The sequence below is a fragment of the Lasiosphaeria miniovina genome, assembly GCF_030549165.1.
Source record: "Lasiosphaeria miniovina strain SMH2392-1A chromosome Unknown B0T26scaffold_3, whole genome shotgun sequence".
Taxonomy (NCBI): Eukaryota; Fungi; Ascomycota; class Sordariomycetes; order Sordariales; family Lasiosphaeriaceae; genus Lasiosphaeria; species Lasiosphaeria miniovina.
The window spans coordinates 361903-385909 of record NW_026848222.1 but is presented as its reverse complement, the minus strand read 5'-3'; the positions used below and the strand labels follow the sequence as shown (position 1 = coordinate 385909).

General features: G+C 52.5%; 6 protein-coding genes across 6 annotated transcripts; 1 reads left to right on the top strand and 5 right to left on the bottom strand.

The window, feature by feature from the left end:
• Positions 1-393: 393 nt before the first annotated feature.
• Positions 394-2464, bottom strand: B0T26DRAFT_849859 (general substrate transporter; the record flags this gene model as incomplete). Its single annotated transcript, XM_060447627.1, has 4 exons — positions 2097-2464; positions 1011-1998; positions 914-930; positions 394-818 (listed from the first exon to the last, which is right to left on the bottom strand). Exons 1-4 carry the CDS (start codon positions 2299-2301, stop codon positions 394-396), a joined length of 1635 nt encoding a protein of 544 aa, XP_060297609.1. The 5' UTR covers positions 2302-2464.
• Positions 2465-3664: 1200 nt separating this feature from the next.
• B0T26DRAFT_700046 (uncharacterized protein) lies at positions 3665-5744 on the bottom strand. The gene is made up of 3 exons (XM_060441506.1): positions 5356-5744; positions 5020-5267; positions 3665-4947 (listed from the first exon to the last, which is right to left on the bottom strand). Exons 1-3 carry the CDS (start codon positions 5542-5544, stop codon positions 3867-3869), a joined length of 1518 nt encoding a protein of 505 aa, XP_060297608.1. The 5' UTR covers positions 5545-5744; the 3' UTR covers positions 3665-3866.
• A 2259-nt stretch (positions 5745-8003) lies between these two features.
• On the bottom strand, positions 8004-9957 carry B0T26DRAFT_700041 (uncharacterized protein). Its single transcript, XM_060441505.1, has one exon. It carries the CDS (start codon positions 9902-9904, stop codon positions 8465-8467), a length of 1440 nt encoding a protein of 479 aa, XP_060297607.1. The 5' UTR covers positions 9905-9957; the 3' UTR covers positions 8004-8464.
• A 437-nt stretch (positions 9958-10394) lies between these two features.
• B0T26DRAFT_622030 (uncharacterized protein) lies at positions 10395-11531 on the bottom strand (the record flags this gene model as incomplete). The annotated part of the gene is made up of 1 exon (XM_060436089.1): positions 10395-11531. A coding segment is annotated over one exon (1137 nt), but the record flags the coding sequence as incomplete, so codon positions are not given.
• Positions 11532-13269: 1738 nt separating this feature from the next.
• On the top strand, positions 13270-14040 carry B0T26DRAFT_769204 (putative cytoplasm protein; the record flags this gene model as incomplete). Its single annotated transcript, XM_060446518.1, has 1 exon — positions 13270-14040. A coding segment is annotated over one exon (771 nt), but the record flags the coding sequence as incomplete, so codon positions are not given.
• A 3060-nt stretch (positions 14041-17100) lies between these two features.
• B0T26DRAFT_739157 (uncharacterized protein) lies at positions 17101-21426 on the bottom strand (the record flags this gene model as incomplete). Its single annotated transcript, XM_060443671.1, has 9 exons — positions 17101-17194; positions 17235-17490; positions 17847-18204; positions 18328-18435; positions 18469-18700; positions 18754-19408; positions 19469-19555; positions 19619-20597; positions 21244-21426. 9 exons carry the CDS (start codon positions 21424-21426, stop codon positions 17101-17103), a joined length of 2952 nt encoding a protein of 983 aa, XP_060297604.1.
• Positions 21427-24007: the final 2581 nt, after the last annotated feature.

Sequence of the window (24007 nt, the reverse complement as noted above, 5' to 3'; positions counted from 1 at the left end):
TAGGTGGCGCACAGGTTTTTCCGGAACAACCACGATAATTAACAATAAACGCCAATCTCAGGGCAACCCCTGAAAGGGAGCCGCCAGGTAGGTCAAAAGGTAAGTGTCATGCTTGCATAGGTAAGTATATGCTACTCTGATCAAGGCAACCCACTTACGTCCTCAAGCGACGGGCCACACACACATATATAAGGTGAAGATAAAGGGTTAGTACCACCATTTTCTTTCCAACTCTGCCAGATCATATTCTAATTACCTAGTTAAAAGACATTAAACCGTTGAAATCACAACTACTGCAAACACGTATGAGGTAAAAGGTAACCGTGCTCTCATTTCGACACCAAGCCTAAGCAACCTAAATTCTTAGTCCAACAACATTATCTGCAACATTCTTCAAACTCGAACCCTCTGATCCACGTGCGCGGAAGCAACGGCAGTGGTCTTCCCAGCATCATCCAACTCAGTGCCGGGATGCGTCGCACCACCCGGCCCGATGCTATCCAGCTCCAAGTGCAGCACCTTGTCGACGTTCTTGTCGACCCTGTCCTGGACCTCTTTGCCCTCGAACATGAAGCTCAGTTCCTCGAGGGTGCGGTTGTGCGTCTCGGGGAAGAGCAGGTAGACGGTAGCAATCTCGACCAAGATCCAAACGCAGTAGACAATGTAGTACTTCCACGTGATGGCGTCGAGCGCGATGGGGTTGACGTACGTGTTGAAGAAGACGGCGAAGCGCACCGTGAGCTGCTCGACCGCGATGCCCTTGGCCCGCTGCGCAAACGGAAAGATTTCCACCATGTACGTGTATGCCAGCGCGTTCCCTGCTCGAGATGGTCAGCGCTAGTTCTTGTCTCTTTGGCAGCAATACCGCTACTGCCGGCAGGTAATCAATCAGTCAAGACAACATGTAACATACAGCCGATATTGTAGAAGCTGTCGACATTCACAAATTAGCGAACAACAATCAACACAGCGCAATCATCGCCCGAGAAGCTCGATAATGCGTGACTCACGGCGAGTAGACATAGATAAAGACCAGCACCGGGATCGCCGCCTTGGACGAGCCTTCGATGGCCCACCGCGCCGAAGCCACAGTCCACGCCGTATACACAAAAGCCGTGCCGATGGTGCAGATGAGGAACATGCGGCGGCGGGGATAGCGCGGCGCGATCAGCGCAATGGGCACAGCGTTGATAAACCCCCAGCACGTGTTGCTCAGAATGACCTGCTGCACGGTCCTGTCGTCCTTGATCCCGACCAGCGCGAGGATCTTCTTCATGTAGAAGCTCGTCAGGCCGTTGCCGGACCACTGCGTGAAGAAGCCGACGACGGCGGCCAGCAGGAAGCGGCGGCGCATCGGCGGGTCGCGCAGGACATCAGCCCACACGAACCGGCTGGCCAGCTGCTGCTCCTGCGCGATGGTCGACTGGATCTGCGCAAACTCGAGGCGCACGAACTCGGCGCCGTCGGCGCCCTCGCCGTGGTACTTTTGCAGGATGGCCAGCGCCTCGTCGCCGCGGTCGCGCGACACCAACCACCGCGGCGACTCGGGGCACCAGTGCATGAAGGCCAGCTGGAAGAAGCTGGGCACGAGCTGCAGCAGGCTCGGCAGGCGCCAGGCCCAGGTGCTGGCCATCTGGAAGGTGCCGTACGTGGTACCGGCAGCCACAATGGCGCCGACGAACCACGACGCGTTGAACAGCGACGTGACGACGGCGCGCTCGTTGGCGTACGACAGCTCGCCCAGCAGCGACGACGCGTTGACGATGGCGAACGGGATCCCGAACCCCAGCACCCAGCGCGACGCCAGGAACATGTCCGAGTTGCGCGCGCCCGCCTGCAGCCCCGCGCCCAGGCACATGATGACCGACGCCAGCAGGATCGTGCGCCGCCGCCCGAGGTGCTGGCTGACGGTCGGCACGAACGGGATCGCCATCAGTGCCCCGAGCGAGTACATGGCGTTTAGCAGGCCGAGCCGGCTGGCGGTGGGGTTGTCAAAGTCTGGGTTCTCCCGTGTTAGTTCTGGATCCAAGCCGCTCTTCAACCGAGTGGAGGAGAAGGGGGGAGATATGACGATGAGAGACAAGGGGGCCACAAACAGTCGGTCCATGCCTTGACGGCTTGCAGACTGTTCATCATGGACGAGTCGAAGCCCGAGGTCCACTCGACTCCCAGGCCGCAGGGGATGAGGATGAAATACAAGGACCGCAAGTTCGGTTTCTTGTACCATTTTACCTTGTCGGCCTGTGCGATGCGGGTGAGGCGGGGGTCGGCATGCTCCTCTCTGCTGCCGATGATGGCCATGATGTGGTTCTAGACGTGTCGTGCTATGCAGACGAGGGCCCGAGGGGTGATGAGTTCCAGACGTGGAACATGGTCCAGGGAGCTGGGCGTATAGTATGCAGGAATCACTTTATAAACGTTGTCCAGCACCACTTGTCCCGTTTCTTGGGACATATACGCTGGGAGTAAATCTGGAATGAGCCCGAGAATACAGTAGCTAATCAGCATGTATAGCGGGTGAGCGGGCGAATGAGACGGCGAGCGGCAGCAGTCTCGCCTAAATTGACCCTGTATACCAGCATGCCAAGCTCTGCTTGGAGTTGGTTCCTCCGACGTATGCGGGGCTGCTGCCGTCTTGAGTGGATCAGGGGGCAGATCCGGGTCCGGGGGGGCGGGCTGGCGGTGTCTGCCGAAGATGGAGGTTCCACATTGGCATCGAGAATGGCGTTCTGTTTCCTCCTGCTATTCTCATTCTTTTCTTTCCTCCTTTTTTTCTTTTCTTTCTTACTTTTTTCTTTCTTTTTTGTTGGCATGGAACATGGGTTTGAGTAAGTGGCAGGGACAGTCCTTTGATGTGATGAAATGCATGTGCTGTGGTCGGGACTGCCGTTTTCTGATTGCTCAGTGGTCCCTACCGAGGCTAGCTGATCAGATTCCACGCTCGGGCTACCATCTTGTACCTCGACCAACCAGCCTGGGTACAGGCCACTTCACTGTTAAAGTCATAATATAAGTCATAATGTCTTGATAAATACACCACATCCTCCCCTGCTTGCTTGTTTTCAACTTTCTCCTTCTCACGTCCTTCTCTCTCCCCCCGTACTTCGGCTAACAGAACACTGTACAAATACGCGCAGCTGGCGTGGCCTATATATCGCCACCCTTAGCCTATTTCGAACGGCCTTCTCCCTTACTACAATATCGTAAGACAAGCATCCAAGTAACTATATATCGAACTTGTCGGCAAGTGAGGCTTTTCTGTCTATATCGCTACGGCTCGTAACTTCGGAGGAGGATGTCGCTCGTTACTCCACATCTTCGGGCCCTGATAACAAAACTGTGAATTTCTCGTTGCATAGCTAAAATAGGCGAGCTTGCAAACGAGACGCGGAGCCCGGCTCTAAACGAGGATATTCTCGGGACGCACGTCAAAATATACTATACCACCCTGATAGTATAGATATGTGAGGGCATCCACCATCTGGAAGCTCAGCGCGAACAAATCTTACTTAAGTTCTGGCTACTTCCGTCCAATGTAGTCACCAGCTATATAATGGCGCGAGCACTATTCGAGCACTATGTGACCCTCGCTAATGTAGATGTCTTCTAAGGCGATAGTATGGTCGTGTTTCAATTTAGCGAGAATCCTAGCTTCGTTTCCGTGGCCAACTTTGAAAGGCGGCCATGCAGCCTCATTATCAGCCTTACGAAGGTTCTTATAGGCAAATACTTTTCCTTTGCTATTAAAGCAAAACTTGAATAACAGTACAAAGGTAGCTTGGCATTGTTATGAGAACTAGCACGGCTCGCAATGTCCTCTCCGGGTCCCCCTTTCGTTATCCTTCGAAATTTTTTTGAGTCTTGTATCATTCCGACATTCCTATTGTTATCGACTTGTAGTTGTTTAACCAGAAAACAACTTTAAGTTGGTCGTATTTTTCCGCGGCAGAGATCACCGATCTATTAGCAGTGGTAAACTTCACAGGAAACTCGGACGCGAGTGCGGCAAGCACCTCGAAATGACCAGCAGCTGCGGCAAGGTGGAGGGGTGTGAATGCATCCAAGCTAGCTGAACCCTCCTCGGTTTCGTTCATATTGGCACCGTGACGGACTAGTGAGCAGGCGGTCTCGACCTGGCCAATGATGCATGCAATATGCAAAGCAGTTCGGCCCAGTCTGTCTTTGACGTTGGCGTCTTCGAGACCCAAGTTTCGAAGAATGTCGCCGCCCCAGGACTGGCCAAACGTGTTGAATAAGCCGTTAATATTGTGAAACTGGTAGAGGGCCATGTGAAGCAGTGTGCGGCCAAAATTGTCGGTCCCAGACATGAATAAATCGACACCCTTCTCTGCCAGCTTGATAGCCCTTGCCAGGACGAACGGATTATCCAGGGATGGGATTGATTGAGGATGCCCGGACAGAAATTCGTTTGAGCCGACTGAATCCGCCGAAGGGTCCCCCGCACGCTGACAGACAAGACGGTGAATGGAAAGGAATAGTTCCATCATCGTTACGTCCTGGTCTAGCGGTTCGCCTCTTGGGAACAGTTCCCGTCTCCGGCACCAGTAAATCAACCTATGTTCCTGGACGGCAAGAGCAGTAGACAAGTCGCCACAGGCCATAGCGCGGTGCACCAGCCCGTCCATGTCGGAATCATAGGCAGCAGTCCAAGTCTCCCACTCAAAAATGGAAAACGGGGCCCCTGGGCCAGTGCCGAACAATATGGCAGGCATTGCTCCTAGCGCGAAGGGTGCAACACGAGAATCGGTGTTCAGGAGCAAGGCGCGGCTGCGGAAGTCTAGGAGCTCCCGGTTGATTATGCGTTGGGTGCTGTCAAGAAGTGCAATCCTGTGAATTCCTTGGATATGTCGTTCCAGCGCCGATTCGTACTGTCGAGCTTTTTCTTCCATCCGGGCCAGATAGTGCAACCAGTGGGCTTTGATGGTCCTGTTGGTAGTTGGTTAGCCACCCTGGGCTTCAGCCTCGTAATATATAGGTAATTAATCAGAGCATAATTACAGGTCAGGTAGAATGCCAGTGTCGGTGCACTTTATGTTGGCATCTCCGCGCGCGACTTGCAGTTCTGTTCCTGTTGTGCTGCTGTTTTTCACCAAGTTGCTATGGTGGTCGTCGTTTATGGTCGGTCTCTTTGGATCTGAGGATGATGCTGAGATGGCCGCGGTTGTTTTGCTTTCGGAGCATTCGAGGCCCATTTTGGCACATCGATGACATTTTTCCCTAGGCCATGTTTTCTCGGCTGGCTCACACTTTGGGCATTGGTATTATTAGCGTTTCTTCTGATTAGGACCAACAGATCGAACCATCTCTCTCCAGCCAAACCAGTAATTGACGTACCTTCTTTTTGTCCTTGCGGCAGAAAATGCATTTCTTGTAGTTCAACTTGCGTCTCTTTGACGATAATACGCCATCCATTTTCTCCTTGCAATCAAGAGCAGCAACAGACGTGGATCCGGTTGAAGCATGTAGAATCCCTGGAGACGTTAGCGAGACGATGAATTCCTGCATCGCAGCAGACAAGGGCATTCTTAATATTTTCCATTTTCCCCGGAAAGCACGCTCGATAAGTTTTGTAAAATCCCGGCAGCACTTGTATTTTGCGGGGTTGCCCAACCACAGCTGCGGATAGATAGGCGCAGCCTCTACCGGTTCTGTAGTTAATTTGAGCACACAGGAGACGGAGTGTCGCAATGTCGCAGTCAAAAGTAGGCAGCAGTTCAGTTGCGGGGTCGGCGTTAAGGGGGTCAAGCTTTTTCTGGGCGAAGTCAACCTTGTCGCAGTGTCGCAGTGTCGCAGTGTCCCGCGCAGTCCACCGGTTCTCACCGGTTCTCCATCTCACAAGATGCCTTAGAGCATTAACCATCAGCCGATTGGTCGGTGTCCGTCCAAGAACGGGGCGCCTTAAATCATCACATTGCATTGAAGGCCCGTGTCCCCACCTATCTACGCACCCACCACACAGGTAAACAGGAAGGAAATAATTTTTTTTATTTTGTTTCTTTTCATCCATCGGCCCGACTTACATCCTAGCGCCCAAATGTCGCAGTGTCGCAGCCCAAATCACCTTCATATGGTACTCGGCGTGAGCTCCTGAACCATAAATACGGTACCAAGGATGCCCGTCCGGCACTCCAGAACCAAGGCCAGGCCTCTATTCATTGCGTTAGACGTCCGGCTCACCAGCAAAACGAATGCCTCTCGCCGCTTCACCCAAAGGGCTCAGCTTCAACGAAAGAGTTCCAGAACCACAGCCCTAGCCACACATACATGTCATCATCCGTTTGTCCCTCGTTTCTTTCGCCCGACGCAATCATCACCATCGCCTTCGGCATTCCCTCACTTCTCATTGCCGCCCTGTCACTATGGGTGGCGTGCCTGACTCTTCGGAGACATAGCAGCCCGGCTCGACACCCGCGGAAAGAGACCCAGCTGTGGCATCAGCTAGACAGCCGGGCCTCGACGCACCAGCTGAAATCCCTAGGTATGCCCTAGAGGCCAGGCCTTGTCAAGACACGAACCTATACTGGTGGCGATTTTCTAAACTTTTAATATTGGTAATTTGGGGTTAGAGGTTCTTGTCGAGAGGATTGGAATAGAGCTGGTAGTTAAACACTGTGTATTCATTATTCGACTTGAAGAAATTGAGTATTCGGACATATTTCTTTTTTATATTCCCCCTCAACGTTTGATCATGTGACATTAGTTGATGAGGACCGTAGGTTTGACTACTCATAAATCATGGTACGGTGCAACTTCCTCATCTCTTGGCCGGAATACCGCCAAAACCCTGGCAGCCCCTATCACCACTAGCTCTACAAGTTGTGCCGCTGCCGCGTGGCCTACACACCATTCTATGAATTTATACACCTTGCATCTTTGCTGCACAGATCATCTCCACCTCGCCACAATCTAGTTTAGGTACCGGAGCTCCCAGCTCAAGCTTCTAGAAGGCTTCACCGAATAATTAATGAAAGATTGCGTGGGGCTAATTGTTAACTCACTATGGAGTATGAGTCCAGGCTTAAGCGAAGCCTCGTTCTGTCCGGCCATGCATATTAGGCAGCGAGCTGATTGAGTCGCTTGCTCTCAGATGTGGTTTCTTGTGCTCCGCCCCCTGCATGACTATATTGGGCCCCCACTCTATTTAGTCGGCATTTCGCTTCAGCAAGGCCAGGAACTGAAATCGGTAGGAGAAAGTATTTGGCTTCGTGGTGTGTTGAGATTTCTAATTGGGAGCCGAAAGCTTGGTCTATTATACCACATGTGCCGCAGTCTAGACTGCTGTTTTTGGCGAGCGTGTGGCCTCAAGTTTCAGCATTTAAGGCCGCCTTAATAAATACCCAGCTATAGGCACTACTCTTCCCATTAGGGACTAGCGCAGCCACAAAACCACCGCCTAAAGGACGCGCAGGCTTCTTCTTTTCCTTTTCCTTTCTTTGGCTTAGTAATCTACGAATATATCCATTCCTTACTTACAGCCTTGCCTCTTGTATATGCCTGCCTTCACATCACCCTTTGCCGTTCCGGGTCGCTCTCGCACCCTAATATATAGGAATAGTAGCTTATAGAAGGCTTACGCCTTTAAAAGGAAGCAAACACATAACCTACACACAAGCTACCATGTGGCATGTGCTACAAGTACGTGACTACGATGCCCCCCCAAACCACTCTCTTCTTATCCCCGTAGTTCGTAATCCTTTTACATAGAGCAGAGCAGAAGAATATCACCACAACACCACCTCTATGTGGCTAAACTAGACTCTATACGTGACTATGGCCAAAGTGACGATTGCGAACGACCTTGTCATCCCAACAGTACCTGGTAACTGTCACGGTCGCCACAGGGCTCATGTGACAGGATTGATTCTATTGGCTGCATTGTGTTTAGAGTGTGGCCTGTGCGCACTGAGCACCACCACCTATTTCTCCGCGCCCTGCGCGGACCCCGCGATAGATTCCTTTCTCTTCCTTAGTTTTAAATGCACATTCGTTACTGCCTTCAACCATTGACATCCCTACTGCGTAAGGCGGGCCGTCACAGTAACCAGTCGACACTTTCACACCACACTTGGCTCTCATTCCTTATTTGACATCGGAGCTACAGTTAATTCTCTCATTCTGATCTGAGTCTGCGTGTCCTTGGCATGCCATTGCGATGTTGTCTACGCAGTCAATTTCCCCTTCAAGTAACCGAACTAGCTGGAGTCTCCTGTGGATATATGTTACGGTCGATATCCATCATTACCTTGACCATATGTCAATAACTTGAAGCAATCTCAGCGAGTTCTCTCGCAGACGTGAGCACGGAGTCTTGTACTTGGAATTTTAGTCATGCGTTTATCAGTAAGGCCCCACCCCCTCTCCCCCAAAAAGACCATTCTCGCTATATCTTGAAACTATCAGTGGGTTTATTACATGGTATGTACTTCTAAGCACTCTGCCCCGATCAGGACTCACGAAGTCCCGCTGCTGCTGCTGCTGCCGGCCCCTTTTCGCCACGACTGCCTCTGTCTATTTCTTTGACACTCCTACGATGGTCTCTTCTGCCGTGGCGGTGATGCAGCGGCGTTGCATGGTGTCGATTTTCTCCCCCTCCCCCTCCTCCATCACCACCTTGGTTGCTAGTCTGAGGTCCTAGCAAATCTTCGTTTCCCGGCTCGCCATCAGCAACAGGCCTGGCCCTAAATTCACCGTCGCCAACCATTGCCAAAACGTCATCGTCCTCCGATGACCGTTGTCTACTTCCTAATACCCTGGGACTGCCCAGTGTTAGCGGTCTCTGGGCCAAGCCAATCTTGGACAAGACTCCTTCCCACCATCCAGTACCCGGCGGTTCCCAATGACCAATGCCCGAGGTATGATGCCGCTGTCCATGGGGGAGGTTGAGCCAGACAAATTCCTTGCCGCTATTGACCCTCGCCTCCATTACAAAATCGCCAATCTCGGGAGGGATCCTGAGCGCTTCCGCAATGAGGATGGGCTGGTACGCCGGAATCAGGAGATGCAGCCTCACAGGGCGAAACTGCCGTCCCGCTTCTCGAGCTCTGCGCTCTCTCTCCTCGATGAACCGCCGTGCGGCAAGCATGAAAACGAAGATGGTGTCGATGTGGTTCGTATAGCCGCAGAACCTAGGGCCGACAGGCTGCGTCTCAAGGAGATGGTAGAATTTGGGGTACCAGTCGTCGTCGGGGTGTAAGAGAAAGAACCAGTGATCGCCGGCTGGATCATCTGAGGTCTGGCCAAGCCGCTCGCGTATCATGTCGTAGACGTACTGGGGGAAGTCTCTCTGCGCCGTGAGTGCCGTCTGCGCTGCGAGGGCGGCTGCGACGTCCTCGAGTTTGGCGGCGATCAAATGGAGGGCCTTGACGCCCTGGTACGTCAGAACCAGGTTAGCGCCGATCCCAACCGAGGTGGCGACATTCGTGAAACTAGTGGTAATCTTGATGCTATCGCACGCAGAATGTGCCATGATTTGCATGGTGGGAATAAACTGGTTGGCGCGGTCCACGAGCTTGGAGACCTTGGGGATGAAGTTGTTCAGGGTTTTGGAGACCTGGTTCACGCTGTTTATCGTCTCCCCCACTCTGAAGATTCCATGTCCGTGGACTGCCCGGACCGTCTTCACCACCTTTTGGGCGCTGGCAACTCTCCCGCCAACCAGGGTCGAGGTCGTCGGAATCTGCCTTGGCATTCTCTTCTCCCCCGTTATCCATGAAATCAGCGCGCTTTCCATGGTGTCGTCCGAGGGCAATAAGTCACTTTGATTACAGAAAAATGCCGGGGGGTAACTTGAAACGAGCTGAGAATGAAGCTGTGAAACTTTTGCACCCTCTCTTGGGCAATTTGACTCATGACTGTGTTGGGCTCTTTCGCAGCGCCTAAGCATGGAGCCTAACAGCCTGAGCCACACGTGCCCAACCTGCAGTCGCCCACGCTTGCCACCCTACAGCGAGCTCAGTGTTGGAACTTGCCTGTTTCGGCGAGATTCTGGGCAATTTGAATCAAAGCCTAACTTTCTCAAATTTTTTTTCTCAGCGAGGTTTACGTGTGCACTAGGTCGACAGTGTAAGGACACAAAAGACTTGGAGTTTGAAGTGATTGATTTCCAAGTTGAAGCAGTTACGAATTTTGAACGGTTGATGTGCCAAGCTCCAGCTTGTTTGCTATTGGAATATGAAACAAGCCATCTAGTCTCATCAAACATCCCGTACTCTCTCACTGCCATAGTTCTCGCTCCCATACTTCTCACCCCAAACCGAAGGGCTCGATCAAGCACATCCGCTGCCGCCGGGACCGCCAAAGTAAAAGTACGACCCCCAGCTGCCGCCATCATTAGGCGTGGTTTTGATGCTGTAACAGCTCGCCTTCGTGATGTGCAAGCTCTGGAGCCCGGCCCAGACACCAGAGCCACCATCCTCGTCTTTGGGCAGGGTGAAAATGGTCTGCTGGTACGCGGCCCTACCAAAGCCTTCAGACGGGAACTTGCCGCTGCCCATCTCGCCAAAGTTGCCGCTGCTGTCCGCAGCCACCTCTCCGCCCCATTTCGCAAAGTCGGCCTTCTGCGTGATGGGCCCGTTCTTGTAGATGCTCGCGGGGTAGTACCCGACTGCCTCGATGGAACCGCTGCCGGCCAGGAAGAGCCACCAGTTGCCCCTGTACAGCTTCCACTGCAGTGTAAATCCGTACTGGGTGCCGTCGCGGGTTGAGATGGGCGACCATGGCCCGCCCAGGTGCCAGTTGTTGTTCGTCTGCACGAAGCCCGAGCAGTCGAGGTTCCAGCACCCAGTGGCGTAGTCGTCGGGGGTCCAGAAGATGAAGAGCCGCGGCTTGCTGTCCCACTTCTGCCGGTTGACCGTCCAGCCGCCCTCGACGGTCTGGTGGGGCACGTTGACGACGTACCAGTGCTGCGAGATGGAGAAATAGGCGTTGGGCTGCCACAGGTTCATCCACGAGTTGCCGCCAAAGTTAGTGACGGTGTCGGTGACGCGCGCATAGCTGTGCGGGAGGGCGCGCTTGCTGATTTTTCTGTCATCCAGCTCGTCCTGGTTCGGCTTGCGGAAGAAGTCGGTCAGATTTTTGAAGCGCGTCAGCCGCTCGGCCGTCAGCCGCTGCATGGGGATCGTGCCCGCCGGGCACTGGACGGCGTTGCCGAAGCGGTCCTTGAGCCCGAGGCTCAGGATCGACGGCACCCCTTGCAGCTGGCCGCCGTTGATGGATGGTGAGCCAGTGGCGTTGCCGTTTCCTGCTGCGGGGGGCGGCGCCAGTTCTTTAATGCCTTGCAAGTGGACAGAGGGCTGCTCCAAGATGGGGATGCAGTCGCCGTAGTCATCATCGAGGGCAAAGCTCTGGATCTTCTGAGGGTTCTTGATTCCACTGTACATCTTGAGGATGTGGCCATGGATTTCCTTGAATGCTGCTTCGTTTGCGACGCTCGTGGTCTCGAAGCCAGCATAGCTGACCTTGTCTGTGTCAGTCAGAAACTGCGAGAAGCTGACAAACGTGTCACGCTCGGCGGGGGCAGCGTAGGCGTTCAAAGCTGCCGAGCTCAGGAGAAGGGCAAGGAAGAGCCCCATGACTCTTCTTGCTTGAGAGGTGCAGGGAGATGAAGATTTGCTATGAGAGGAGATGTTGTGTGCGATGTCTGCTGAAGTGAAGGCGACTGCTCGACACTGAGAGGCCAGCCTCTATTTATATGCAATATCACCTACCTCTCCTAGACTCATAACGTCGCTCCTCGAAATGCTGTTCGGCTGCACTTGGAACATAATTCGGATTCGATATCAAATAACGGAGAGCTTTCCTGGCCGGGAGGTTTGGGCCATGTAACGTCACGGTCAGTACCCCCCTACCAGTAACCCCCTACCAGTAACTCCCTACCAGTAACCCCCTACCCACGGATACTAAGTCGGGCAATTGGTACGCTCGGAAAATCCTGGTTCAATATTACGACGTCAGCCCTACTGTGTACTGGGAACGGTCCTGGGGATACGCCGTTGTAAGTGGTCTATCGGGTTTGCCAAGCTGCTGCGACTCAGCCTCACTCGCACTGCGCACCGACACTGAAATTACGAAAGAAACACTGCGTCAAGGGATTCAGTGTTTGCCCAACGGACTAGATTGCCGAATAGGGACATAAAATATGACCAGCATCGTAAGATTCTCAACTTTGAAGTCACGGTACCCATTGGCGATTCCAACCAGCTCGAGTTGTTGCTCCGCCCTGCCTGCCATCGAGCACATTGATTAGGCTTGTAGTATGCGGCCGAAGTAATGATTGTATCCGGCGCGTTTAATGTGCTGTGCTCTGTTTTTGTGCTCCGCATCATATCAACTTTAGTGTCTTATGTGCTTCTTCCTGCACCGACAAGTCCTAAATGCTCTCCATCAGACCATGGCACGATGCCCAGGCAACTACGGGCTGCTCTAGGATCTCTATTTTCAGCCCACCCCTGCCCAGAAAAGCGTACCTGCTCTGCAAAAGCTTGGTCTTCTATAGTCAGTTTGAAAGGAACTAGTAATTATGCCAGCCATAGTAGGCAACTAAGGGGACAGGCAGGCTGTCCCTAGTGCTCCAGGGCTGCTGCTCGTCCACTGGCTGTACCGTGCCCCGTCCTGCGTCGGCCTGTTCATGCGCTCCTATACGCCAACGGGCGACGTTCCTTCACAAGCGGAGAACTGCATGGTGCAATTGTAGCTGTGCGTCGCACGGACGTCCCCGGCCTTGATGAGAAACAGACCCACAAGACTGAGTATATAGTGACAGACGGCTTCTCCAGGCTTCATTCAAGTCGACAGGCTGAAGGGCTAAACCAAAGCCGCTACAAAGCAGCAGTGACTTGCTCGCCGTATCCTGTCTAGTCTGAGCTCATATGCCGACGCGAGATGTCTTCGCTATAGAACAATACGCAGGTTGCTTACTGAGCTTTGAACGTTCCGATGAACACTTGTATCGTGGGAGTTACTAAGCAACTGCATGGTAAGCAAGGCGTCATGTTCAGTAATCACCATGTTGAATTCTTTCTCCCAACATACCTTATCCGAAGACTCCGAGCCGAGTATATTTAACAACGGGTGAATCGTGTGTCAATCTTTTAGGCGGTCCTCTCTAAACCGCATCGTCAAGACGCATCAAACATCAAGGCTTTCTCCAACACCATGACGTCCAAACCTCCGGCGGCCTGTTGCGCTAGCGGCCATGAGCACGAGCATGTGTCCCCATCATCACATTTATGAACCTTTTAGTCGTGATTCCTAACCTTGAAATTTAGAGGCACCCCGGCCGGCACGCTCATTCACATCCCTGACACCACCATCTCGGCCTATCTTGCCGTACCGCCCCTTGACGCCCCTCCTCACCCCAACACCGCTATCCTCTTCCTCCCCGACGTCCTCGGCATTTGGCGGAACAATCAGCTCCTCGCCGACCGCTTCGCGAGCGCAGGCTACCTCGTCCTGCTCCCAGACCTCTACAACGGCGACCCATTCAAGCTACACAAGCCCTTCGCCGTCATCCATCCTACCGACGACGCGCTCACCGACTGGGCCGCCCACGGCTCTGACGGCAACAACCCGCATACCACCCAGCAGGTAGACCCCATCGTCGCAGCCGCTGTCGGGTACCTCGGCTCGCAGCACGGCATACAACGCGTCGGCGCTGTCGGCTACTGCTTCGGCGCCAAGTTTGTAGTGCGGTTCCTGGGCGGTGGCAGCACCACTGATGCTTCCAAGAAGATCGACGTCGGCTTCCTGGCCCACCCCAGCTACGTGACCGAGGAGGAGCTGTGGGCGTCGCGCGGCCAGCTGAGCATCGCCGCCGCCGAGACGGACTTGATCTTCACGGCTGAGATGCGCCACCGCACCGAGGACATCTTGCAAAAGAAGGGCGAAGTGTGGAGCATTGCGCTGTACAGTCAGGTAGCCCACGGGTTTGCCGTTCGGGGAGATCCGGAAAGCAAGACCGATCGGTGGGCGGAGCACGAGGCGTTTGGGCAGGCAACGAGGTTCTTTGAGGCGTGGTTGTGATGGCTGCCAGCATTGTCTTTATTCTAGCGGTAATTCTCTAGCACTTTATGGCAACATTTGTGTGCATGCGTAGATCTGGCCCTTGGCTGATGCACGTTATACCTTCACTAGCATCTACCTAGCACCGTTTTTTTAATGTCCATAGATTCGGCGGTCATCCCCAAAGAGGGCATCATACCGCTCAACTATAGCACTTCTGAGCGCGGACTGAGCATCGAAGGCCCTAATGTCAACGATGTGGATGGAAAGGAGCGCGGCAGGTGCCTATTCTAGTTACATGTAGATTTTATCTTCCGGATGATCACAGATTGTCTCAAACTCGCCCCAAGTTAGCATGTCATGTTATATTGGGCAAGTTTCTCAACTCACGCACTCCGTTTCACTGCTCTCTAACGATGCCGGGTTCTGGTTCACTTGTGAAACTCTCTCCAACTTTTTGCTCCCCGTCTGTCTCACTGATGCTGGAAACTGCGGGAGCAGGCAGCGTAAATGTGCTCAGGGGCGGCGAGATGAATTCCGGGACTAGCTAGCTAGCTAGCTGTCCGCAAATCTAGCATCGTTGTGTGCTGCGACTCGTCAAAATATGCGAACATAGCTAAGGTCCCTGCCGCTGGTACATCCGAGGCTCGGTGGGTGACACAGGTGAGGCGCATAGTGAGGCGCAAAGTGAGGAGCATAGTGAGGAGCTAATTGAGGAGAACGACGAGGAGAAGAGTGAGGGTAGCGGCAAGAGAAATTAGTGCGAGAATAGTGCACTTCTCACGAGCGTTATCCAAGTCTTTGGACAGCCTCGTCTCTTCATCCTTGGCCTTTCTGAGGTGGCCTGCCGCGCGTCGAGCTGTCTATTCCGCTGGTTTCGGGCTTGTTTAAGAATGGTATCCTCTATCCGCTGCGTCTCTTTGTCGTGGGCTCTACGGGCCTCGTCATCCTCTCGACAGTGGCTGTCGGACTGCCCGAAGAGGCTGTCCTTGACTGCGACGAAAAGCCACGCTCTAGGGTAGAGAATAGATGTTAGTAATGAAGCCTGACGATGAGGGACTGGGATGCCAAGTACCTCGAGGTGCTGGCGCCGGCGTGCGAGGAACCGCTCGCCGAGCTATTGCTATGTCTTCAAACACAGACTGTCCGGGGATGACTGCCTAGTATCGAAGCCATTCAACCTCTGCCTTGGCGCGATCCACAGCGGCTTCAGCCTTCCTCAACTTCTTCGACACGTCCCTGATTTTTCGGTATTTTTAGTGCGTAGGTCAACAAATGCAGCTAAGATGGCGGCAGAGGCGTCACATTCCCCATTATCTTTATCTTTTTAGTGGACGGAGAACTTTTCTTGCCCAGCGCGGGATGTTACCGTAGAGAATCTCTAAAAAGGTCTTCACTAATCCATCGCTATTGTCGGTTTAGAACGGTTCTGGGTGTAGGAGTCTAATGGGGGCTAGGTATTCTACCCGGATCTTGAAATCGCCCAACTGCTCCTCCCTTCCCCGTTTTTCTACGTCTCAGGTGGGCCTGGACGCCCGTGAAATAACTGAGCGTCGTGATTATCCTGCGGCGGCCACTCCCGAATTCTAGTCCCACGAATGATTCTACGCCCTCCCAGTTGATTAGACAGAGGTCAAAGGTATAGCCGAGGTCCTGTGTGGGTACCCCTATGGTCAGGGCCTAGAGTCCTAAACCCGCTATTCGCTCTGCTGTTGCATCTGCCATTATTATAGTGCCGTTATTAGGGGGTTGTCGAGGGGAGCTTGGGGAGTTTCGGTTATGGTGTTGTTGGAATTAGAATAACCAGTCCTGATTGGTCAGCTTCTTCCTGAAGGGATGATGTTCGGGAGAGAGGCTGAAGGAGGTGCCCATCTATCCACAAACTCTTAGGCCCCTTACCTTTGTCAGCCAGCAGACAAAGCCAGTCAGCACACTGGCCAGCCCCTGGTCAGGGCCTGACGTTGCAACGGTCGGACCGAAGGACAAAGGCGCTAATGGCCAGGGCGATCGGAATGGAATGGATCGAAGAGCAGAGTTACACATTACAAGAATATAAGGGATCTATCCAATCCTGCTTGTTTATAAATTTTTCCGCCGCCACTATTTTTTGCCTCCGTTTCGCCACCACAATGATTCGCCACCGCAATGATTAGCCATTATGTCACGCGCATTCACAGGGCAACGGAAATGAAGGATTTGATGCAGGGAGGTAAGGCTTGAATTTTCTGAAAAGGTCTGTCTTTTTGTTTTCTTTGGGAGGGCTAAAAGTCTCTCTTTTATAGTTATGAATGGTGGCAAAATCTGGTGGCGAAGAATCAAGTGGCAGCTTCTAGGTCCTCCTTTTGCCCACTAATCCCTATTGTCGTGACACATTACAATGATTAGTCACTACAATGATTCGCCATCATATCGGTTTTGAGTACGTTGTTAAACAATTTGGGAGATGCTGGAATAATTAAACTAGCTATATAGTCATACCCTCCCCTAGAACCCTCAACTCATAAGTTATTGAAAGAAGAGAGAAAAGAGAGATAAAAGAATATAAAAGATATTTCTTTTTTAACTCAAGTAGTGTTTTAGAGACGACTTACCCGATATCTAGCCGAACCCCCATCCTTCACCTCAGTGTCGACGCCCTTCTCAAAAAGTAGCGTGCCCTTTCTCGTCGGCCCACGATAGCGGCGTCCGGCTGAACTTAATATCCTTCACCTCGGTATCGGCGCCCTATTACAAACTACTCGACTGTTAGGGTCGTCTGTCTGTAAGGGAGCACGGGCTCCACAGAATGCTGGGGTTGGTAATTATGAAGATAGAACAAAGGGCAAGCTCCTATCGCACGGGTAATACAGTCAAATCGGAATGCCACTCAAAGTGTATGAGTGCAGTGAATGTGTATTGCTTGCTTGAAGAACCAAGCAAGAACTATCTAAGACCGTGGGTACGGTCATCGTATTTATCTAATTGCGCAACCAATCATAGTTCTCCCTTACAGTGCTCAGTGCCTCCGGGGCGCTCAGTCTTCCAGGACGACTGAGCTCTCAATGGTAACTGAGCACTTTCCTAATTGGCTGTTCTTCCTGCTCAGTGGGTCTTCCCAATCTTGGCGGCCGAACGCACTGAGCGCCGCCTGGTTGGCCGCACCGAGCTCATGTGGGGCCCGTCCCGCCCGCCAGTGCTGCCCAATCAGCAATCGGCTTCCAGCGCCTCCTGCAGACTTGAGCCAGGATCGTAACACGCCCTTCTCGAGAAGTAGCTTCACTACGGCCTCGTGACCTCCCTCAGCAACCCACGATAGCGGCGTCCGGCCGAACTTATCCTTCACCTCGGTATCGGCGCCCTTCTCGAGAAGTAGCTTCACTACGGCCTCGTGACCTTGCTCAGCAGCCCACGATAGCGGCGTCCAGCCACCCTTATCTTTCACCTCCGTATCAGCGCCCTTCTCGAGAAGTAGCTTCACTACAGCCTCGTGACCTTTGCCGGCGGCCCACGATAGCGGGTCCGGCCGAACCCAATATCCTTCACCTCGGTATCGGCGCCCTTCTCGAGAAGTAGCTTCACTACGGCCTCGTGACCAGGGTGGGCGGCGATATATTCGATACCCCTGTACAAATATTCGGCGAATGTGATACACTAAAACTTAGCGAGATGAGGGATGCTATTACGGGCACCATAGGGGGCAAAGCTGGCAGCAAAACGTAAAGGGAAAATACCCGCTATAGCTTAGCGCCAGCCCGCTAAGTTACAGTATTTATCTCACTAATTTTTACCGTTTACCCCACTAGAACTTCTGTCGATTTCAGCGTATCATGTTCGCCAAATATTCGTACAGGGGTGTCGAATATATCGCCGCCCACCCTGCTCGTGACCTCCGCTAGCGGCCCACGATAGCGGCGTCCGGCCATCACTAGCGCGCCAATCCAAGTTCTCCAGGTCTTGAACAAAGAGATGTACTGCCTCTTTGATGCCAAAGAATGCTGCCAAGTGAAGGCCCGTCATCTGCTTTGGAACCTCCTGGCTGGAATTTCGACCATACCACCTAGTGGCCATGAGCGCTTGGCTAGCCGCGGCAACCGTTGCCTGGCATGTTATCAACTTTGTGACTTCTTGGGGTAATGGCGAAGTTTCCCGAGCATGATGACCCCAGTTGTGTGCCGCGTAATCGTAAAGTGGATTTAACTGCAGTCGCTCTTCGAATTCATCGTTCGTTTAACAGAACCCGCTTTCGAATATAGTGAAAGATAGGTAGGTAGCGCAGATTGCCGTGATATCTGCCTCCGCTTCTGGGAACCAGTAATACTTTGATAAAACGAAGTATTCCTTCGTAGTGTAGTGCACCAAGCGAACGATATCGCTTTGACTGGCTATGGTGATCAAGCCTCCACAGATCGAACTTATGATGTCAAGACCTGGAATAAACTTGTCGTCTAGTTTTGGCTGTCCAATTTCGACTGCAACTGCATGTCGGAGTTCAGTTGAAGAAAGAATTCTTTTTGCGTGGACGACGAAAGACAAAATGTTCAGGGCCAAGTCACGAGATTCACTTCCTTGGCCTTTGATTCTGGCCATTGCCTGTCCGTAAATTTCATCTACTCCGCGAGGTAGATTCTGTAGCGCCCATTCGATATTTCCAACGGTAGGCTGTTGTGCTAGAGCATCTACGTGAAGTGGAACAAGGAGGAACCTGTAACAGAAGTTAAAAACACATATATGACAACGATGGGACGTTCAGCATACATTTCATCGGTGGCTTGCACTATCGCATCCTTGATTTTCATCTGCAAGCCAGGATCATCCTTAACAAATGATGGTAGTCTGGCCATATGGCCAGTCAAATAGGTTTGCACGTCCTCATTCGTAGCACGAATCGTCAATGACAAGCTTCCCTGGAACTTCGTTTGGATGTCCTGGATTGGCCGTGAGGTCGCTAGAAGATTGACCTGTGTCTTAGCTTGAAGGTTGAACATCTCGGTCAGGAATTTCTCCCGGCAGCCGTCTATTGTTTTGCATTCATCCAGCGCGCCGACAACGACATAGACCCGAGAGTGCATGGCAGCAACAGAATGCAGAGCTTTAGCTAGTTCGTCTACCGATGGCCGCGTCCGTCTGATGTCATGGTTGTCGTATAACTCCCTTACGCTTGAAGCTAGGGAATCCTGACTCTCGGCTAGTTGTTTCAACACACTGGCTAGTAGATGGGCAACTGTCTGTTCTTCTTGCCGTTGGAATTTGCAGTAGATGTATGCAATTCCAACACTCGACTCGGCCTGAAATTCCATCATGAGATGGTTCACCACCATGGACATGAGAATTGTCTTTCCTGCCCCTGGAATGCCTGGGCAGAAGAGCGTCTGCTTCTCAGTCGTCACCCATGTCTTGAACTCCTCCGATTCTAGGAGCCATTGGGCAGTTCATGATTGTCGCCGGTTAAGATAGTCGCTCTGCTGAGGACCATAGTCGGTTGGGGTGATCCAGTTCAAGATCTCGAGGTCTTGTTTTCTATCCAACTTCGATCTCATTGTTTTGATGTTTTCGTCAACTTCATTTAAAACACATATATTAGCACGCGAGTTAAGGGTTAGTTGAATTGTAATGAGCTAACCATCAGAAAGAATCTCTCTAATCCTCCTTTCAGCTTCAACCTTATTGGGAGGCATCCGATAGAGAAGGTCCTTTGCGTATGCAGCCGCCGGCATTGCTGCATATCCTTGCCACTCCTTGTTTTTATGAGAGTCCGAGTAGTCGCATATCCCACGGATGACCAGACAGGGAAAGTGGTTCATCAGGCCGGCTGCTTCCATCTTGGCTGCGAGTCTATCCCGAGCCCGGGCGTCTTTCATCAGCTGGTTCGCAGAAGCAATTAGGCCGTAGTGAATAACTAGATTGTCTTCATGTTTTCCCCGTTCGCGCCGCGATAATAGATTGGACGCATCATTACCACAGATTGCTGTGCAGTTTCCTTCGGTATTCGCACGGTGGACGAAGTCGCTGCTGTAGAGTCTATCGCTACCTTGATCCGGTCGCTTGTACTTCATCCGCAGTCTCGGTTTCCTCTCGAGTATGTGGTTGATGGCATCTTCGAGTTGATGACCTTCCCCCTCATATTGTGTCTCGAGCCCAGCTACCGCCACTCGTAAGGCTGCTGGTGGCTGATTCAAGAACCCCGTTGGTTCAAAGCTCTGATCCTGTATCGCCTTGCCATAGTCGTACTGAAACACACCGCTCTTCCCTTTGCGGGGAGCGCTGACCACGATATCTCCCAAGTGGATGTCATGCTTTTCGTTGGGCGCGCCGCCGCCGATGCCGACCATCAAACCGATTCTGACGTTGGGAAAGCTGTGTAGCATATCCCTAGCAACGCCTGCAGCAGAAGCTGTGCCGTACTCCCCGTCAGGCAGAACAGCAATGACAACATTGTGCTTCCCGATCCTTCCCAGCGTGTAATCGTTGTTGTCATTGGGAGAGACGTGATCGGGTCCGCTGTGTTGCTCCTCGAGAAAGCTTCGTGCCGCGGTGTATTCCGTGCTTATAGCGCATATCCAGCCGACAGTGTAGTCGTTGGGGCTCGGCGGGTGCTTACTCTTTATAGGTGGGAATCGTTAGTGTCATTCTGGAATATCATAGGAGTGGGAAGGGATGGTACCAACCTGCCCTTGCCCCTTTAAGCTTTGGACGTGCTTGTGTGTTTCTTTGTGTGTTGCCGGAGAATTTGTGTTGCATTAGCATTCCAGGTCTCGGCTGACTTGGCTGCATGGTTCCTGTGAGATTTGGTTGACGGCAAAGAATGGCGCTCATCCGCTGAGGGGCACTCATCGTCTCCGACGGCCTAGCCCCGAAGTTGGCTGTTGCTAGGATCACTAGCCCGCCCTACCCACGTGTCCGGCGACTTCGTGTTGAGGCCACGGGTGGTACTGTCGACATCGGAGTCTGCCTCGTTCTTGTCGGGGTTGGCTTGACCGAGGTGGGCACCTTGTGGTGCGGATTGTGCGGGATCCGAAGTTGGTCCCCCCGGAGACAGCGGCGCAGGGTTGTGACGTGTCGGAGTGGGACAGAACCAAAGATAAGCGGCAATCGCACCGACAAGGAGACAAAAGGCGGTCGTTCATCCGGCCAAAGGAATGCCCTGCCTGACGTCAATGGAAATCATGGCTCGGCTACCGGCAGAGAGTCGTACAAATCCTCGCGTCGCGGATGCTGTGCCTCAGCGAAGGCTAGCGGGGCTCTCACATGTGGAGGCCACTTCGTGCCCTTCGTGCCCTTCGTGTCTGATGGCGGCAGTGGAGGTTGTTTAACAGTGATCGCTTCTCGTAGACGACGGCCGGGAGCTGGTGTGGGAGGCTGAAGTTGGCCTTGGTCGCTCAGCCGCACGAGAGAAAGCTCGAAGCGCCAAGAGCGGCAGTACCCAATCATTTCGATCCACGGCGCGAGACAGCGACACTGGTCACAACCAATAATGCCTACTCAAACAGACGAGCCGCGACTACGCAGGCGTTCATGGCCCAACTAAATCTCCCCATGTATAACCTTAACCCATGCATCTTTCAGCTGTATGCTCCATTTGACGCAGATCGAGGAAAGTAAGTGTGAGGAGCAGGAGGCAGGTTATTGGAGACAGGTTTTGAGAGGCGGGGGGCAGGTTAGACATGTAGGTTGGAGGCAGAAAGGCAGATTGGAAAGCGGTCAGAGAAGCAGGTGTTCCGTCAGAAGGGGTCGAGCTAATGTAGTCCCACTTTTGGTTCTTTGCTAGCTTAGATTAATCATTCCCGACGCGCGCTGTATGCCTCCCAACATGCTATAAGTGTGGCAGGCATTATTTCAGCGGCCCCATCACCGATTCCACCGACACGCTCTACCTCTTAATCGTCGCCGGGGTTAACCGTGAGGTGCCTAGCTCCAGCTCCAGCTAATTAGTTTCTCTTCTCCATGGGTACTTGTCCCATCAGGTAATCGCTACGACTGCTTTAGAGCGGAGCTAGACTAGCCAACCACGACAACAGCTCGGGAATCGTTCCACGAATAGTGCATGTGTCGCTGTTTGGAGACAACCACTGCGGCCCCATCACACCGTCTCTAATCTTGCCTGGAGGACGTGATCGACTTTTCCACGGGCTGCCGTGTAAGGCCGCAACAGTGTTTCATAGGTATAAAGACGATGAGGGCGGCAGGCTGGACGACGGCTCACCTCCGTTGTTGTACAAGGGTGGTGGACGGATGCAAGCAAACTAAATGCAAAGTCGATCAAGTGGCCCGGTACCCACCAAGCACTACTTCACACGCTGCCCCCGACGAGAGGCTCCAGAATATATTATTTGCAAGTGCATCTGGGTCCACGTAAGCTAAGGCCTGCGTAATCTCTCATTCTTTTCCTCCGCCTTTCTTTCTTCTTCCGGACGCCACTAACACCACAGTTAATCATCTAGTTTGCTTACAGCGTCTCTAGCCCGAGAGAAAAGGTGACGATCAGGGGCTACACTAGGGGCTACACTAGGGGCTCGGATGTCCTAGGCCTACTCTAAGCCCTGATACCATCGACTAAAGTTCCCTCTACCCGCAGCTGACACAGTTCAACAGGCACATCGAGCAATGCAGGGACGAGATCAACGCCCGCGTCCATGCTAGGTAAGGAGCAGAGCAAGAGAGAGGCGGAAGTTGGAGCATAGCCAGCAATCAGCCGTCCCAATACTTCCCCCATCCCCTTTAGATTCCCTGATGCCGTCTCTCTGTACGTGAAGCAGAACCCAATACTGGGATACAAACTCGACACTGCTCGGCGCAACTCCCAGCAGCAGTACAAAGAACCTCTTCTTTCTCGATACTCTGCTTACAGGCTAAACGGCGAGCCACAGCCGGCGTAAAAGCAACACCCCAGCTCGACAGAGACACCGCCCCTTCTCACAGCCAGCAAGATGTACAACGTAGGTCTGAAACTTGAACTCTTCGAGCCCTCCGTCTTCCACGCACCAAAAGACTCGCGGGCAGGTAGCACGGTTGCAGGTGTGGCTTTACAGTCTCTGGGGGGGATAACGAGATGAGATTGTGTCCGCTGGACGGGACGGGACTTGAAAGTTAGACTAGGTATTATTCCGCAGGACGTAACTACTAAATAATGCCATTTCTCTACTAGTCAGTGTCGAACAATCCGATGTTTACTCAATGGTGATGATGATGATTGATACCATGCCTCTGTCTTCGTGAAAGATAACCGTACTTTCAACTCCTTAAAACATAACATGGCTATCACACCTGAATTAAGCTTGATCTATTTACACGTTAGTTCATGCCAGAGTGTGTGAAACAAAGTACATTTGGACATACCTTCGTTATCATCAGGGCCATTTCCGACAGAAGGAAGCCCCAGCTTCACAGTTGGCCCTAGTCTGCTGCTCCCTTACTTCCCCCGGTTCTCCGAGTTAAAACGGTCGTCTTTTGTCTCTCCCCCCTTTAACGGTCCGAGAGGAAGTCGGTTCCTCTGTTTCTCTTGCAAGTTAGGTAATGGGCTTTCGTCGCTGTGTTTGCTTCCTCAGCGCTTAGAGCTTCTTGATCTGAGGCCACAATTCCCTGGTTAGTGCTGCATTTTTAGGGTCTGCACCTAGCCTCACTCTCATCTTGGCTAATTGAGCTGTAATTTCTTCTCGGGACATGGAAGACATAGCACCTAATGAACAGTTGTGAATGATGATGAGATTTGAATAGAGTAGCGAGATATAAGAATGTTGGATTCACCAGGGTACCGGTACTGGACTCAACAGGGCGTGACTGCACGCCGAAAACTGGTGGTTCAAGTGATGGATTGTAGATGTCTGTTCTTCTCTCTAGCTTTCTGGCAGTGCCAGAAAGCCCGTTCTTATACTACTATTGTGGTGGCGAAGTGGGTGGCGAAGTCTCTATCTAGAACCTTCGAGGCCCTTCTGCTTGACAAATTCCAACAAAAAAGTTTAGCGGAAAGGGAAGATAATATGTTCATTTAGTCTCCTGAAACGTACAGCATGAG